The following is a 17,972-nucleotide window of genomic DNA, read 5'->3' as shown; positions in this document are numbered from 1 at the left end:
AAATTTGCGGACGATACTAAACTGGGAGGAGTAGTAGATACGCTGGAGGGGAGGGATAGGATACAGACGGACCTAGACAAATTGGAGGATTGGGCCAAAAGAAATCTGATGAGGTTCAATAAGGATAAGTGCAGGGTCCTGCACTTAGGACGGAAGAATCCAATGCACCGCTACAGACGAGGGACCGAATGGCTAGGCAGCAGTTCTGCGGAAAAGGACCTAGGGGTGACAGTGGACGAGAAGCTGGATATGAGTCAGCAGTGTGCCCTTGTTGCCAAGAAGGCCAATGGCATTTTGGGATGTATAAGTAGGGGCATAGCGAGCAGATCGAGGGACGTGATCGTCCCACTCTATTCGACATTGGTGAGGCCTCATCTGGAGTACTGTGTCCAGTTTTGGGCCCCACACTACAAGAAGGATGTGGATAAATTGGAGAGAGTCCAGCGAAGGGCAACAAAAATGATTAGGGGTCTAGAACACATGACTTATGAGGAGAGGCTGAGGGAGCTGGGATTGTTTAGCCTGCAGAAGAGAAGAATGAGGGGGGATTTGATAGCTGCTTTCAACTACCTGAAAGGGGGTTCCAAAGAGGATGGCTCTAGACTGTTCTCAATGGTAGCAGATGACAGAACGAGGAGTAATGGTCTCAAGTTGCAGTGGGGGAGGTTTAGATTGGATATTAGGAAAAACTTTTTCACTAAGAGGGTGGTAAAACACTGGAATGCGTTGCCTAGGGAGGTGGTGGAATCTCCTTCCTTGGAGGTTTTTAAGGTCAGGCTTGACAAAGCCCTGGCTGGGATGATTTAACTGGGAATTGGTCCTGCTTCGAGCAGGGGGTTGGACTAGATGACCTTCAGGGGTCCCTTCCAACCCTGATATTCTATGATTCTATGACAAAGCCCTGGCTGGGATGATTTAGTTGGGGTTGGTCCTGCTTTGAGCAGGGAGTTGGACTAGATGACCTCCTGCGGTCCCTTCCAACCTTGATAGTCTATGATTCTAACACTGAAAGTATTCAAGGGGAAAGATTGTAAAAGAGGCTCTATTAGGATAGTGTTAGGGGTCTGCTATAGACCCCAGGATCAGACTTGGATATGGATAGAGATCTCTTTAATATTATTAGAGAAAAATATTTTTGGGAATTGTGCCATAATGGGAGACTTTAACTTCCCAGGTATAGATTGGAGAATAAATGCACTTAAGGTCTAATAATAAGAATTTCTGCTACAAACTGGGGGGAGAAATTCTTTTCCCATCCCACATATGGCAGTTAGTTAGGCTCTGAGTATGTGAGCGAGGTGCAGCCCAAGCACCGGAGAGAGAGAAGGCTCAGTGTTACTTCAGAGCCCTAGCCCACCCTTCCCAGTGTCCCATCTCCAGTCGTAGCTGTCCCTGATGCTTCAGAGGAAGTAGATAAAAATGTACACTTAGGGTCTAATAATAATTTCTCCTACAAGATGGAGGTGCATCAGTTGGAAGCAACAGACAAGAGAGATCTGGAGGTGTGGGTCAATCACATGATGGCTGAGCCACCAATGTGATGTGGCTGTGAAAAAAGCAAATGAAATCCTAGGGTGCATCAGGTGAGGCATTTCCAGTAGAAATGGAGAAATATTAATGCCATTGTGCAAGGGACTGGTGAAGACCTTATTTGGAATACTGTGTACAATTCTCATCACCCATGCTGAAGAAAGATTAATTTAAACGGGAACAAGTGCAGAGAAGAACTACTATGATGACCTGGGGAATGGAGGGTCTATCTTATGTGAGAAGACTAGAAGAGCTTGGCTTGTTTTAGTCTAGCAAAAAAAGGTTGAGAAGAAGGGATGTGACTGGAGTTACAGAAATGGGATGAGATTCAGTAATACCAAGTTCAGGGTTCTGGAACAGCCACCCAGTAGGAGTTGTGGGGACAAACAACTTAATCAGCTTTGAAAGAGAGCTGAACAAATTTGAGTGTAGTTGTATGATGGGGTTGTTTGTGATGGTAGGGAGCAGGGCTCAGTTCCAGTTTCTTATGTTCCTAAAAGCTCATGCTTCAGGGTTTCAGCCAGCCACATGCTAGACTAAGGACGGGATTCCTCTCCTCCCCCTCAATGTATTCAGCTTTTTTTATCTTCTTCCTCTGAAACATCAGGGATGGTCACAGCTGGAGATGGGACATTGGATTGAGTGGGCCAGGGCTCTTGAGGTCGCTCCAAGCATTCTGTCTCTCAGGTGCTTGGCTGGCCGGTTCTTGCTCATGTGCTCAGGGTCTAGCTGATTGCTCTATGTGGGGTTCGGAAGGAAATTTCCCCCAGGTCAGATTGGCAGTGATCTTGAGGAGGTTTACGCCTGATTGTGCAGTGTGTGGGTCACTTGCCAGGGTTATCTAGATATATCTCACTTGATCATTTCCCTGCCACTCCACTGGTGTCCTATAGTCGCTCCTAGTCTCTGCCTGTGGTGCTTAGTAGTCTAGTCTCTTGTGGGCAGCAGTATTTTAGTCTAATTTCAGTTATTGGGTTTAATGTGTGAGTGGTGGGTGGTGTTAGTGGACTGGGTGGGATATGGAGGTGGTCAGCTAGAGGCAAGGACTGTAGGGAGACTCTGAAGGGAGGCACTCTCTAGAGCACTTCTCATCTAAAAAGAATGGATTGTTGACTCCGGAACCTGTGCCAGGTCCATCGAAGCCCAGCACTGAAGTATCCTTACAAACGCACTGTGGTCACAGATCAGTACTGGTATCAGTGACACCAGAGGCATATGCAGCCCCAATAGAACTGCTTAACCTCTTGGTACCTGTGTCCCTAGGAGTGCAGGAAGGTATCCAGTCAGTACCAATTCCTTGGTTCTTACACCGCCTCGTCAGCAGCATGCAGTATCATTACCATTCAGCTTTCGGTACTTCAGAAGCCAATGCAATTGAGGAAAAAGCCAGCAATGATATTCCTGATACCACCATCTCTGGGATCTGACCACCTATCTCCAGTTCCAACGGGCTCTGCTCCCCCACTATCAGAGGACTCTGTGTCGTGATCTTGTGTCCCTGTCTAGGTGGGATGCATAACCTCTGTCAGAGATTTGGAGGTCACAGATCTCACAGCAGTCCCAGTAGTGGCTGCCTCCTAGGAGGCAATGGCATAGATAAGGGTGGGTCCCAGGGCCATATCCTCCTGCTAGGATGTCTCTTCACCCACCTCAGTCAGTTTCCTTAAGGGTGCACTGAGAGCATCAGCACCACAGGCAACGTTCTCTGGTGTTAAGGATCAGAATCAGTCCCGAGCAGCTAGAAGTTGCTTGGGCAGCTCCCTCACCAAAGACACAGAGCTGGCACTGGTGTTGCATCATGTTCTTTATCACCAGCTAAACCTGTAGAGTCAGTAAGTGACTCATCATCAAAAAGTAGGGGTCCACATGTTCCTGTACCTGGATGATTGGCTGGTCAAATGCTGGTTCCAGACTCACATGCTGTCCAGTGTATCCATCATCCTGTGCACATTCAGTGTGCTGGAGCTCCTAGTAAACTGGGACAAATCAATCCTGAAACCAGTACAGAGAATAGAATGTATTAGGGTGATCTTACACTCTATGAAGGTCAAGTCTTGTTTACCGCAATTGCGGTTGAAAACACTATGGGGCTTAGTTCTAGAATTGAAGGCACATCCTCTGACCATAGTGTGCAGCTGCCTCAGATTCCTGGGACACATGGCAGTGTGTGCCTGTGCAGTGCAGCACATTGGACTGCACCTCAGCAAGCTGCAAGGATGGCTTGCTTCAGTGTATGCCCCGAGTTGCCATCATTTAGACACAGTGGTTTGACTACCAATGTTAGTTTTGTCTCTGGATTGGTGAATGGACCCTAAGAAAGTCTGTATGGTGGCCCCCTTCACTCCCCACAAGCAACGCTCACTTTAGTCACAGGCGCATTATCCCTGGGTGTGGGAGGGTGGGGGCACATGAGATCTGTAAATCTTCAAAGATCTAAAGACTCTCATAAATATCAGGGAATTGCAAGCTGTTGGTCTAACCTGTTCAGATTTCCTTCCACATATCAAGGGGAAAAAAATCTGCTAGTTTTATGTGACAGCACAGCGACTGGTTTGATGTAAAGAGGCAGGGAGGAGTGAATTTTCCTCAGCTATTCCTGTGCAACTTTTGCATAGCTAATTGGATTCACCTCAGAGCTGCTTACCTTCTAGGGGGTGCAGAATACATTGTCAGATAAGATGAGCACATCCTTCTCCATTGGCCATTAATGGTTGCTGAGTCCCAACATGGCCAGATCCATCTTCCAGCTATGGGGGACTCCCCAAGTGGACCTTTTAGCAACAAAGGCCAATAGGAAATGCCATCAGTTGTGTTCCCAGGGAGGTCTCGGCAAGACTCATTGTCAGATACATTCCTGCTGTCCTGAAAGATCTCCATCCTGTATGCCTTCCCTCTGATTCAATTACTGCCCAGAGTTTTGTCCAAAATCAAGCAAGACCATGCTCACCTCATAGCGCCTGCATGGCCTCAGCAACACTGGTATTCGATTCTGCTACCCTTGTCACTCAGACCTCCACTCTTTCTCCTGTTGGACCCAGACATGATTCATAGGGCCATAGGCACCTGCTCGACCCCAGCCTGCAAGCCCTCCACTTGACAGGTGGATGCTTTATGGTTAACATTGTTAGAAAAGGCTTGCTCTATGTATGTTCAGGAAGTACTTCTGAGTAGTACATCTGGTCCCAACAGAAGGATGTCCCTCTGGAACACGCTCCCATCAGTCACATATTAGATTACCTTTTACACCTAAAACATAAACTTCAGCAGTTACCTGTATCAGATGTACCTCTGTCAGTTTTCTGCCCCTTAGCGGACAGTAGATCAGTTTTCCCTAGCCCCATCACCATTAGGTTTCTAAAGGGTCTTGGACAGATTATACTCACAGTACGTGATCCTATTCCTTCATGGGATCTGAACTTGGTGTCAGCAAAATTAATGGGGGCCATCTTTTGGACCTCTTGTAGCTTTCCTTCCTCCTGTCTACAGAGGTGGCATTTTTAATTGTGATTACCTCGGTAAGGAGAGTGGATGAGTTGAGAGCCTGGGTATCCGAGCCTCCCTGTACAGCTTTTCATAAGGATAAAGTTTACCTCTACTCTTGCCCTAAGTTCCTGCCAAAGATGGTGTCTAATTTTCACATTAACCAGGAAATTTATTTACTCACTTTCTTTCCAAAGCCTCACTCTTACAGAGATGAGGAGACAATTCATTTGTTAGATGTGATGGGAGCTTTAGCTTTCTACGTGGACCTGTACTAAGTTGTTTAGGTATTCACTAACAAATTGTGACCATAAACAAAACTGCATTGAAGGACCAGCCAGTCTCTGCTCAAATGATTTCATCCTGGACTTCTTTGTGCGTTCGTTTATGCTACAAGTTGGCTAATGTGACTCCACCAGCTAGGTGTTGTCCCATTCAACTAAAATGCATGCAGCATCACCGGTTTTTCTGACTAAAGTACTTATTCTGGACATTTGCAAAGTGGCATCTTGGTCATCAGTGCACACGTTTGCTTCTCATTATGCTATAGCACTTCCGTTCAAGAGATGCGCCACTTTTGGAAGTGTTGTTCTCCAATCTCTATTGAAGTAGATCCCAAGCCCACCTCCAAGTTGTTCTGTTAGTGAGTCACTTACAGTGGAGTAGATGTGTAATCACTTGAAGAAGTGGTTGCCTACCTTTCCATAACTATTCTTCGAAATGTGTTGTAAATGTCCATTCCATGATCCACCCTCCTTCCCTTCTCTACTGGAGTCTATCTGGTAAGAAGGACCTGAGGTGGGGTTGGGGACAACTCTGCCCTCTTACACCTGCACACAGTGGTGTACGATGGCGTAGGGCACTCAAACTGCCTCGACAAGTATCACTGAGGGAAAATGTTCTGACAACTGTGCACAGAGCACACGTACCTATACTGGAATAGACATGTGCAGCACATCTTGCAGAACGATTATAGAAAGGTAGCTAACCATTTTTTCCCCATCAAGGTATTTACTGTACTGTATGTGTTTGTACCAGTGGAAGCATTGCAAATCTGGACAACTGTATTAAATTGTTACATCTTTGTATTCACCTGTTCTCTTTCGATATATTTGTACATCTTGCATATAGTTATTGAGCCAAAATAGTTTTGGTGAAATTTTCAGAGCTTCAGAAACTCTTATCCGTTCTCTGCATCCTTGAGTAGACATATTTCCAAAACCTTTTTTTAGTTTACTGAATTTTAGAATTTTGTTGTTTAAATACTGACATGGATAAAAGCTCCCCCTCTTCCCCCCCCCCCCCCCACTTGAAAGTCCATGTGATTTTAAAAGAATCCCTTGCCATTTTGTAACAGGTTTGTTTTCTCTTATTCTCTCCAGCTACAAGCTTTGGTATTGCATTGCCAGCTTGGATTGTGGATCAGAAAAATTCTCTCTTGGTGAGTTAACGTAACTTTATGTAATATTCCATGACACAGCCTCGGGCATTAATCCTGCAAATATGTTAAGCCCATACTTAACTTTATGCATGTGAGTAGGTATTGATTGATCAGATGTTTCTACTTCCAAGCCTATCACTCATTTAGAGTGTATCATTGTTCTCTGTTTCCATGGAGAAAATTTCAGAATAAGAAGTGATAAAATAGCTTAAATGTAATCTTTTTGGGAGCAGGGTACTAACACATGCAGAAATGATGTTGATGTGGTAGCCTAGTCATTATACCTTCTATAAGTGTACCTTTGCTATTGCATAGAATAGCTTAAATCATAGTCATAGGACTGGAAGGGACCTTGAGAGGTCATCTAGTCCAGTCCTCTTCACTAATGGCAGGACTAAGTATTATCTAGACCAGGGGTTCTCAAACTGGGGGTTGGGACCCCTTGGGGTCGCGCGGTTATTACATGGGGGGTCGCGAGCTGCCAGCCTCCACCCCAAACCCTGCTTTGCCTCTAGCATTTATAATGGTGTAAATATATTAAGTGTTTTTCATTTATAAGAGGGGGGGGTCAGAGGCTTGCTATGTGAAAGGGGTCTCCAGTACAAAAGTTTGAGAACCACTGATCTAGACCATGCCTGACAGATGTTTGTCTAATCTATTCTTAAAAATCTCCAATGATGCGGATTCCACAACCTTCCTAGGCAATTTATGCAAGCACAGAATCAAATATACACATGACTTCAACTTATTGGTCTTTATACAGAGATATAATTTCTTTCTATACAACTTACTGTACCCTAGCAATTCTGCACCCACAGTTTAAAAATCCTTTCTGTTACATTACATTGCTAGACGTTAGTGCTGACCCTTACTTGCTTGCTCAAGAATAGAATAACTAGATGTCTTTCCTTAAAATCACTACTTAGCAGACAACTTTTGGATAATTAAAACAACCCACCCAAGACAACAGATGGGCATTTTAAAGAACTTACTCATACAAAACACTTACTATATTTAATTGGTGAAAATTTCTGAATGAGATCTTGCTTCTGATCCATTTAGTTGTAGCCTTCAAAATCATAAATTTCAAGATGGCTCCTAGAGCGATAAATTTAGCTAATTAATGCATATGTATGTAACACAACTTCTTGTTTGAAATATAGTTAGTAATAGACTTGTGTACATCAAATATGTTTCTTTTTAGGTTTTGCTGGTATATGGACTAGCATTTATGGTTATTCTTCCAGTTGTTGTGGTAAGTATTACCTAAACTAAAGGGAAAAGAATCTTTATTTTTATGAATGGGGGGAATGAGGAGCTCAAGTCTTACTCCTAAGACATCTTTGTGTACAGTCTAGTAACTGTGTTTGCTTCCATTTAAAGTGCACTTGCAGAAAAGCTCTCATGAAAAAAGATGCTATGCCATGGTGCTTAATTCTGTTGAAATTCATGACCAATTGTTTGCAGAATTTGCCCATCCCTTTGTCATGCATTTTTATGTATACACAGTATTGTCAGCCTCAGTCAGAAGTCATGAGTCAGGTGCTCAGAATATTAGCTGAAACATGAAATGTTAAAAAATTATTGGATTCTTTTCATCTGCCTCTTGGTATTTGACTTTTCAGGATTCATTTTGTCAGGCTTTTCTCTGAAATTCTGAGGGATAAAAACTTTTAAAATGAAAGAGATTCTCATGACTCCAAGAGCTGGGACTTTAAGAAAAAACATTGACTATCCTGAACGTTTACAACAGTGTATATATTCTGCTGCATAGCTTCTCTCCTTATTCCTCACAATTGGGGAATACCTTTCATCTATGGCTTTTGAAGTTAATTCAGGGTTGTTGCTGAGCCTCAATGTTGAACTAAGGCCACTAGAATTACTTCCTCCAGGGATGGAACAAGTTGATGGTCAGTTTTCGCTTGATAACTTTGTTCTATAATTTTTAATTTTTATTCATTTTTGTGTAGTAACAATTTTATTTCAACCTTCAGTTTTGTGTGAAAGCGTGGTCTCTCTCTTCCTTGCACACTCTCTGTGAAAACTCCCTTTGTGTTCTCCTTTCTCCATGCATAGAGTTTCATATGGAATTTTGAGACTCTGGATACTATTGCACATGGCCAGCTTACAGGCAGCTCAACTCCACCGCTGCTGGTGGCAGGTGGCTACTGAACCAGAGAAAGGGCTGGGGAGAGACCATGCTTCTGCTGACCTTTATCTGCCCAACAGAGCAGCAATAGATTGTGGCAGGATGTAGGAGGTAGGGGAAAGTGAGCAAGTGAGGAGTACAAAGAAGTGAGTGTATGTGGTAGAATGAATACACGTGGTGATTATTTTTATTATTTGTATTACCGTAGTACCTAGGAGCCTCAGTCAAGAACCAGGACCTGATTGTGCTAGGTGCTGTACAGACACAGACCAAGGGACTGTCCCCACTCCAGAAAGTTTACAATCTAAATATAAAACAAGAGACAATAGTTGGAGATAGATGGGGTGTACAAGGAAACAATGAGACCATATTGGTTATAGGGAGGTGGGATTTAGGGAGGGGAGAAGACTTGGGTATAGAGAGAGGAGATGGGAGGATAGGTGAAAGTAGGGGGAAAAAAAAAGAAGGCAAAAGCATAGAAAACATAAAAGGGAGGATTGGGCACCATTTTCTCTTTCCCCTATCTGGAGGATTGGGCACCATTTTCTCTTTCCCCTATCTGTCAAAATCACATAAACACTCCTCCCTTAGAACAAGTAATATTCTGTTTTATTCCCCTTTGAGAATCTGGTCACACTAGAAACAGCGTTCATGCTGCATATTTGAACTATTTTTGTTTAAAAGTACTGTAAACATTTGCACCAGTTTCAAAGGTTCAGTGGGACCTTTATGAATCTAAAAGTTTGAGTAGGGGATTGGACTAGATGACCTCCTGAGGTCCTTTCCAACCCTGATATTCTATGATTCTATGAATCTCTGTGTACAGATTCGTCAGACTGTTGAGCGTAACCCATTTTGACCATTCGTATTCTACTGACATCATTGTAAAGCTCTCTTGGCCCATCAAAGACCTTAATTGACTTGTTTAAAAACTCTGTTCTGCAGAAGCCAAAGTAAAGGACACAGTCAAGAACATGCACTGTAAATGTGTGTGGAGGGACTGAGAGTAACCTGTGGTCTTTAGGAAACTTAGGTGACTAGCTTTCAACTCTAGTGATTGGTTTGTATCAGTTTGTTTTCAAGGCTGTCTCTGCAAGAAAAAGAGCTAGAAAAATTAAAAAAACATAAAAGCTGAAGCTGTTTACATTTGGAAGTCCCCCAAATGTGGAGGAAAGGGAGGTGTGGCTGTCAATCTCCTAGGCTAGCAAAGCTCAGCTGTGATGCTAATACATTAGATAAAAATAAGTTTTCAGAATTATTTTATACATAAATTTATACTGTTACAGATTTCTTGAGGAACAAATTGAAAATAGTTTCTAGTCAATTTCACCTTCTGGTTGACATGAGCTAACACAATCCTTTAACCTTTTGGTTTATAAACACTTCAGGGGGATATTTTTGGTAACTTTTAAAATGTTAGAATGACCTTTAGTCTTAGAGTTGGTAAAAGGTGATCTTTACAAAACTGAAATTGAACTGGCATTGTTCCATCACAGCTATGTTAAAAAGACAAATTCAGACTCTGTAGGGTGAATTTAATTTTTTTTTTGTATTGATATGAATATTGGAGGTTGGTTCTGAATAAATCCTGAATTGAAAAGCAGTTTAGTTGTGTTTTAATGTATTCTAGTATTTGATAGTTTATAATTAAAAGATTAATCCTTGACACAGTATATCCTTATTGAATTTCTTAGGGTTCTTGGTGGTACCGATCAATACGCTACAGTGGAGATCAGATTCTCATACGCACAACTCAAATCTATACATATTTTGTTTATAAAACGCGAAATATGGATCTGAAACGTAAGTAAAAAAGGTATCTGAAAAAACTAGGTGAAGTTGGTTAAAGGTACAAAGTTGCCTTTTAAACTCCTTGGGGACTCATTCTTCATTTGAATACCTCATTGCTTATATGGGGTGATTAATATAACCCCATTGTAAGGTTGGTTAAATGGAGGCACAGAAGCTGACTTGTCCATGGTTATACATTGAGCCACTGCCAATCAGGATTGTAACCTAGGTCTGCATGCCCTCTTTATTCCTGCTGTAAACATGCTGTCACTCATAAGCTTACTGTTGGAAAAATTCCAAATACTAGAATTCTGGGGACCCAGAGTATTTTTAAACATTTACATTACCAAAGAGTTAAATGTAGAATTGGAGGCACCAGACATAATATCCTAGCTAAAGTTTCTGTCATTGTAAATATCTGCTCTGAAAGCCTTACACCTTGCTTCATGCCAAAACATGGAATGTCCTTTTCAGATGACTTGTTCATTCAATGTATATCGTATGCCTAATTTTCTATCTACTCATACTAAGTTTAAAAAAAAAAAAAATCTTTAGAAGTAAAGTCTGCAGAACTCTCACAATGGGTCTAACCCCTTGGAGGCAGAATCGGACCCGTCAATCAAAGCAGGGTGATAGTTACTGCGCCCTTGAAGAGCTGGTTAGGTCTAGAATCACCTGTCTACAATGGCTGAAGGGTTTACCAGATCTGCTAGAGCAACCAGAAAAGAAAATGATTAAAATGGGATCCTCTTTATTCTTAATATTTGACTTCCTGGATTCTAAGACTTACTGAGGTGTTGTTTAGCCTTGGGGGCTCTGCAACAAGATTGCTGGAAACACCCCTTTTGATACTCCGGTAGCGGCTGTGGAAGGTTGTCTGGCAGGAATACCTCACAGGCAACCAGAGAAATAGAAGATTTCAAGGAAGAGCACAAAAGTGCCTTCGTTAACTGAACCCTGCTCACGCCATGGGTTGGCCACGTCCCACTGCTTTTTCACTCTCCTCCAGCTGTAGATGAATGAGAGAGAATAATTCTGTAAATATCAGACATGGAGTAATAAGCAGGCTGTAGGGGGCCTCTGGGCCGACCGCTTTCTTCTGACCATTTCCTCTGCACTCTTTAGCAAGATGTTAATCAGCCCTTATGTGCCATTGCCTTGCTCACTTTGGCATTTAACTAGATAACAGGGCTTCCCTATGTGAGGGCTTCCTCTGGCCATCTCTGAACCTCTGTAAAGTTTAAGGAGCCTATTAAAGGTGTGTTTTCACAGCACAGTTAGCTTGAGTATTACCCCTAACTTGGCTCCTGTCCACACACACACATCTCTAGCTTGAGTTAAATGGTGCTTTAAGATCAAGCTAGTAATACAGTGAAGGTACAACGGCTTGAATTACAACTCATCATCTAACCCACTCTGCTAATCCAGTCACTGTGTGATGTAACTCGAGTGTTGTTTTGAAGTGTGGTTGCTTTCACTGGAGCTAGGCTAGCTCAAGTGCAGTTAGCTTGAGTTAGCACACATGAGCTAACTTGCAGTGAACTCCACCCATTAGAGATCATCTCAAGAGTGAACTTTTCCAGAGTTACACTTATTTCTATAGCACAGGAGCAGTTCTCTTTTCAGATTCCCTTTTCATTGATATCCTATTATCTTAGAACATGGAGGCCACTCTCCCTCTGTGCTACAAGAAATGGGGGAAACCCTGTACGGTCAGGGAGAAATGTGAGGATACTCAGCAGTAGGAAGTTTTTATCTGAATTTCTTGTTCTACCTAATAACCTGTGAATTAAAGTTTTTAAAGGAAATAGCAGCTTCGGAAGCATCTCAAACTGGGTAGGTCTTCAGGGGTGTGGCTATTCCCTGCCTGTCGTAATTGACAAGTCTGGTTCTGCCTCTAAGGAGCTGCAAGCTGGGGTAAGATGCATTATAATGGATCTGCAGTCTGTCCTGCTCGAAGAAAGGAAATTTTTGAGTAAGTTATGATATATTTTTCTATACTCTGTGATATGTCAAAAGACAAACGTCCTAGCAATACAATAGAGAGAAACTAAACTCTCCCTGCTTAACCCATGCCCTGAAAAAAAGCCTAGAGGAACAGATACACCATACAACATATACCAAAGGCAGAAAGGAAAAACTTATTCTGTCAGGCTAACTGGGAAAATAGAGCAGAGAACCCTTCCCTGAGAGGACCAAGCCTCCAGACTCACAAAACTAGGGACAGTATCTCAATCATCTAGGCCAGTGGTTCCTAAACTTGTTGCGCCGCTTGTGCAGGGAAAGCCCTTGGCGGGCCGGTTTGTTTACCTGCTGCATCTGCAGGTTCAGCCGATCGCGGCTCCCAATAGCCACGGTTTGCTGCTCCAGGACAACGGGAGCCGCTGGAAGCGGCACAGGCCGAGGGACCGTTGTCAGGCAGAGGTGGTGAGCACAATTTTCTATCTAAATCAATCTGACAGGGGCTCTACTAAAGTTTATCATTATCTGTTTACTATTACATTAGATTGTGAGGTGCTCCAATGCAATAGTATTTCACAATATACCCATGAAGCAGAGAGGAACTACTATCCTCATTTATAGAGGGGAAATTGAGGCACAGAGAGGCCAGCTCACCCAAGGTCACACAAAAATGTCTATGGCAGAGCAGGGAATTGAACCTAGCTTTCTTGAGTCCTGTGTTAGCACTCTACCCAGAGGACCGTCCTAAATGGGGTGAAATCAGCATCATAGGTGGAGAGGATGGCATGTGGGTCAAAATAGACTCAACTGAATAAAGAAGAAAAGACAGAGTTGTGAAGGGCCTTGAAGTTGAGGACAAGAAACTTGAACTCACTATGGTGGCAAACTAGCCTTTTCTCTGCCTGAGTTCTCTCCCCCCATCTGTAGAGGGTATACTGATACTTATGCATCTTTTAGTAAAGTGTTTTGAAAACTATAAAGCAAATGTAGTACTAAATGTTTGTTACTACTGAACCGAATTTTGTGAGCCCACTCTGTTTGTTTGTGCATGTGTCCTACAGTGCTGCCTATGCATCTTCTTAGTAATTAAAACGTTTTTCTCTCCCCTTTCTTGAGGATTAAGGGACTAAGGGAAGAGATGAGTTGATCATCACTGTGGGGAAGGAGGATACTTTATGACTAGGTGTTTTAAATTAACAGAGTTGCTTTCCTTCATGCTAAGGTCCACAGATCCACTACAATAGGTACTTCAGGCTGCTTGCAGGTTAGGGGCAGAATCAGACTTTACAGTCACTGGCAGAAGGGGAATGCCTCATCTCCTGAAGTTCCCTCCAGTTTTTCTGGTTCTACAGTGGCTGCTGGCTCAGCCAGGCTTCCCTGTTGCAGTGCTTTTCTGAAGGAAATTCCAAATTTTGTATTAAAAATTGTAGACCAGTGGTTTTCAACCTAGTGTCTGCAGACCCCTGGGGGTCCGCAGACTGCCTAAGGTTTTCAAAGGGGTCCGCACCATTCATTTGAAATGTTTAGGGGTCCACAAATTGGGGGAAAAAGGTTGAAAACCACTGTTGTAGACTAATAATTCAGCTCAGTAACATGTCTGTGTAATGTCCAGCCATGTGCTATGGCTGCATTTGCCTTTTGAGGGATTGTCCCCTCAGCTCTGCTTCCCCTTCAGAGGTATTTGTAGCAGCTCGTACTCCTGTAGGCTGCAGGGAGAAAGGTAGGCCAAGACAAACCAGAGATGGAAAAAAAGGGTCTTTGTCTCCTTTTTCACCCTACTCATATCTGAGATCTCCGCGGGAAGCACGGACTTATCTGTCCCATGCAGATCCCATGTCATTAGGCTTGGCAAGATTTGACTTAAATTAACAGAAATTGGTAAACATTGATTTCAGCTGACACACTAAAATCAACAACAAAAAATCCAGTGGTAACAGTTGGCTTGAGTGGAGGACACCTACCCCCCCACCTTGTTCCTGTAGGGATTGGGTGTCGCTGGCCTCGCGGCAACTCAGATAGCCCTCTGCAGCCCCGCTGTCACAAGAGTGAGAGAGAAGTGCTGTGACAGCAAAGCTGCAGAGGGCTCTTTGCACTGCCGCAGGCCTGTGACACTAGATGCACAAGGTGTGGGGAAGGCTGTGGCCCCGACGGAGCAGAGCAGAGTCCCCATGGGGAAAAATAAGGGGAAATAAATGAATGAATAATATCAGCCCCTTTTCCTTCTCACTTTCATGGAGTGCAGCAGAGTGGACAATCCTCAGTGCCCAGTTTCCCCTGCTCACCTGTACAGAATACAAAATGTGGATAAATGCAGAAAAAGACCCGGTCGTAGGCTTGTGCTGATTGCTCTAGTTGTATACCTCCCCACCCCACAAAGTGAATTCTTGTTCCTTAAGGAAGGAACAGTAGCAATCCAGAACAATTATAGATTCAAATAGTAAAATATATTTTAAACAAAGAATTGAAGACTCTTTCAGGCAAGAGTGTATTAAGTAGTATGAAACTACACTTAGGAGGTGTGCAATTGCCCTAGACAAGATCCAGCTCTATATTCCCATCTCTCACATCCTGGGAAGGGAGCACCCAATGTCCAGAGGAGTATCCATTGGAGCTGGAATGACAGGAACAGCTTTTGTTCCATTCGCTGTCTCTTCAAACCCTGGAAAGGCTATTTCATAATGGAAATCCTCCATCTACTTCAGACTGAAGCTGATGCTCCCCATCCTATTTTTAGCTTTAGAGGATCGGACAAGCAGTGCAAGGCCCTGTCTGAAACATCTAAATAAGTTCCTAAAGGAAGATTGTCTTCACAGCATTTCTATTTTACCATTGTCAGACAATTCTTATGTTTTGTAGATGAATGACAGCCTTTTTATTTCCCTGACTTCAGTTGCTATCGTTTGATCTTACATGAATCAATATGCTTTGCAGCATCATGGTAGTACTAATATTGGCTTTAGGGAAGATGGAAGTTCAGTCTTCCTGGACAGAGTTCTGCTCAGGGTTCTGTACAGAGAGAAAGCTGAAGTAAATACACTGAGTAATACAGTTCCTGGGGTATCTTGTAATCTAGACAGTCTGTCTTTCTCTCTCTGCGAGGGAAGACAATCATAGGCTTGGGCTGAGGAAGAATACTGTCTGAGGTACAAGACCTCATCTCAGGAGAATGTTCTCCAATATGGCCATCTTCATCTTCTGTTAACAAGTGGTTTAATAAACACAAATTCAATTCTTATTGAAGCCTGTTGGCAATTCTCATCTCAGACAGGCATGCTTCAATGATCTAGAGTTCATATGCTACCTATCCAGTAATTCCAGGCATCATCTACATCTTACCCTGTATCATCTGTTGGCAGAGATCTAGCTCCAGTTGTTTGTCTACTCCCACAACTGTTGAATGTAGAGTCAGATTTTTATTTTAAAGAGAGATTTCCAATTCAGTTTAGGGAATGGGTACCAGAAAGAAAGCACAGCATCCATGAGCTGGAACACAGTGATTTATTGAGGTCTCGCAGGACTGCTCCTTTCATGGATAACTGATCTATTCTGGTTATGACAGGGTTTCATAAATGAGTAGAATACAATGGACCCTACCCCTCAGAGAAATTCTCTTGTCCTGAATGGAGCAAAGTTTCCTATCTCTATGTGTACTGCCCATCTAGGGGGAGATGAACACCAAGATATACACGGTGGACGTCAGATTAGCAGTATGGTTCCTACACCCAGAAATGTCTCGCTCATTGTAAGTCAGTTAGTTAAGCTGATGATAGACCTCTTTGAATCTGGAAACAGCTAATAAAGTGCACTGTGCCCTCTCTTTGTGTCAGGACCTGAGATATGAGGTGGTGAATGAGCTCCCATAAAGTTGGACAAGGTCCCAGCTATGTGTCTATTCCCCTTTTCCACTGCTCCCCAGAACAGTACAAAAGCTAGAAATGAGAGAGTAGCAGTGATACTGTTTCAGTCTTTCTATCTGAAGAGATTTTAGTTCTCAGGTCTGATTTAACCTAGCATTGGATCTTCAGATATCTATCTCACAGAGATCTGAAATTGCAAATCTAATCCTTCATCTGGGACCAGACAGGTTTAAAATGAATACTTGGATGAAGTGACTGTTGCTTTCATGCACTTCAGAGAGAAAGCAGCAAAAAGAATTTATTCTTCTAGCTGGTACATAGTTTAACTACCATGTTAAACCCGTGAACATACCGATAAGTTCCCTCCAGGAGGGCTTTATTGTGGGTAAAAAGGTGAAGTCTCTTGTGTAATGTTCCCATGTTGTTCAGAAAAAGGAAGCTATGTACAAATCCCAACACTAGGTGCTTCCTGAAGGCATCAATCACATTCCACAAGATCACAGAGGAAAACGGTAGAACCTCCTTCTGCTCCTTAGAGCAATACCCAGATCGAGCCACTGCAGGAGGTGTCATATTTCCTATCCAGTAGAGTAGGCGTTCTGATGGCTGCAGTCTTCAGTTAGCTGAGTGTGTGTTTGAAGTCAGAAGATATCTCCAATGTACTTCAATTCCGACAGGTAGTCCTCACCATTGTCAGCATTCATTTCCTAAGTAAATTCAAGAAATATTTCTCCTTTGGTTAAGCATCAAAGTACAGTCCTTAGGAGCACTAACACTCTGAGATTAATCATGTTGAGATCAGTTAGATGGCCATATGACCATCAATACATAAATTCATCTAATTCTGCATATTGAGCTTCCAATCTTTAGCCAAAGCCATTTCCTTTCATTTGGCAGACGTCTTCCCCGGGCACTAAAGTATGAAGAAGATATTTATATATAATCTACCTCATTTGGGATATCCACATTTAAAGGCTGATCCTACTGTGTGCATCCTGGAGAGACACTATCTAAATCCCATTTTAACAGTTCTGTAGACCTTAGCGCAAAGAATAATATGAAAATGTATCTGTTTACCTGAAAATTTCCTTACTTTGAGTAATAAGGTCCACAGGTTTGGCCCACCTTGAAGACAAATGGATCATCCAGAATAGAGATGGAAATTGACCTCCAACTATTTAGGTGTGGTCATTAGGTGGAATTTACCATGCCCTGTAGCAGAAGAAATTTGTTTTTTCCTCCAAAGTATAGTTAACTCTCTAATGTGGGAAATTAGGATTGAAAGGACATTTTCAAGGAAGGATGGCTAAATCTTCGTGGCTTCATTGAAGGAATTCCTGCTTTCCATGTGTAAGGAATTAGTTTGTAGAACTACTTTTTACTGCAAAGGGTTCATCTAATTTAATCATTTAAAAAATCTAGTACTTAACAATATTTGTTTTAGAATTAAAGGTTCCCAGAGACACTTGAAAAAAACTAATCTAGTCACTTTATCTTGGCTTCAAACAGATGCATCCCAGTACAGAGCTGACTCCCAATTTGAAGGATAGGCAGTGTAGCTTTACAGAACGTCATGCCTGTGTTATAAATTTTTGAAACCTACTTCTTGAGCCAAGGGCAGATGTAGCCTCCCAATTCAGTGGGTGCAGTATACCAAACTGTTGAGGGGGGCACCGGCCACCTGAAGCAGCACCCACTGGCCTGGCACTGCAACCCTAATCCCAGCCCAGTGAGGAGAGGAGACCAGGGGGAAGAGGGCTAG

General features: G+C 42.8%; 1 protein-coding gene across 3 annotated transcripts in view; it reads left to right on the top strand.

The window, feature by feature from the left end:
• Nucleotides 1–17,972, top strand: part of SEC63 (SEC63 protein translocation regulator) — a 102,970-nt gene that overhangs the window by 48,170 nt on the left and 36,828 nt on the right. For all 3 annotated transcript variants that reach the window (XM_077812898.1, XM_077812896.1, XM_077812897.1), the window contains 3 exons: nucleotides 6,393–6,451; nucleotides 7,656–7,706; nucleotides 10,295–10,403. In XM_077812898.1, coding sequence (XP_077669024.1) covers nucleotides 6,393–6,451; nucleotides 7,656–7,706; nucleotides 10,295–10,403 — 219 coding nt within the window. The remainder of the gene's footprint in view (nucleotides 1–6,392; nucleotides 6,452–7,655; nucleotides 7,707–10,294; nucleotides 10,404–17,972) is intronic.

This window comes from Eretmochelys imbricata, chromosome 3 (assembly GCF_965152235.1).
Source record: "Eretmochelys imbricata isolate rEreImb1 chromosome 3, rEreImb1.hap1, whole genome shotgun sequence".
In the NCBI taxonomy this organism is placed as follows: domain Eukaryota; kingdom Metazoa; phylum Chordata; order Testudines; family Cheloniidae; genus Eretmochelys; species Eretmochelys imbricata.
The sequence above is the reverse complement of the archived record's forward strand: the minus strand, read 5'-3'. Positions and strand labels throughout refer to the sequence as shown.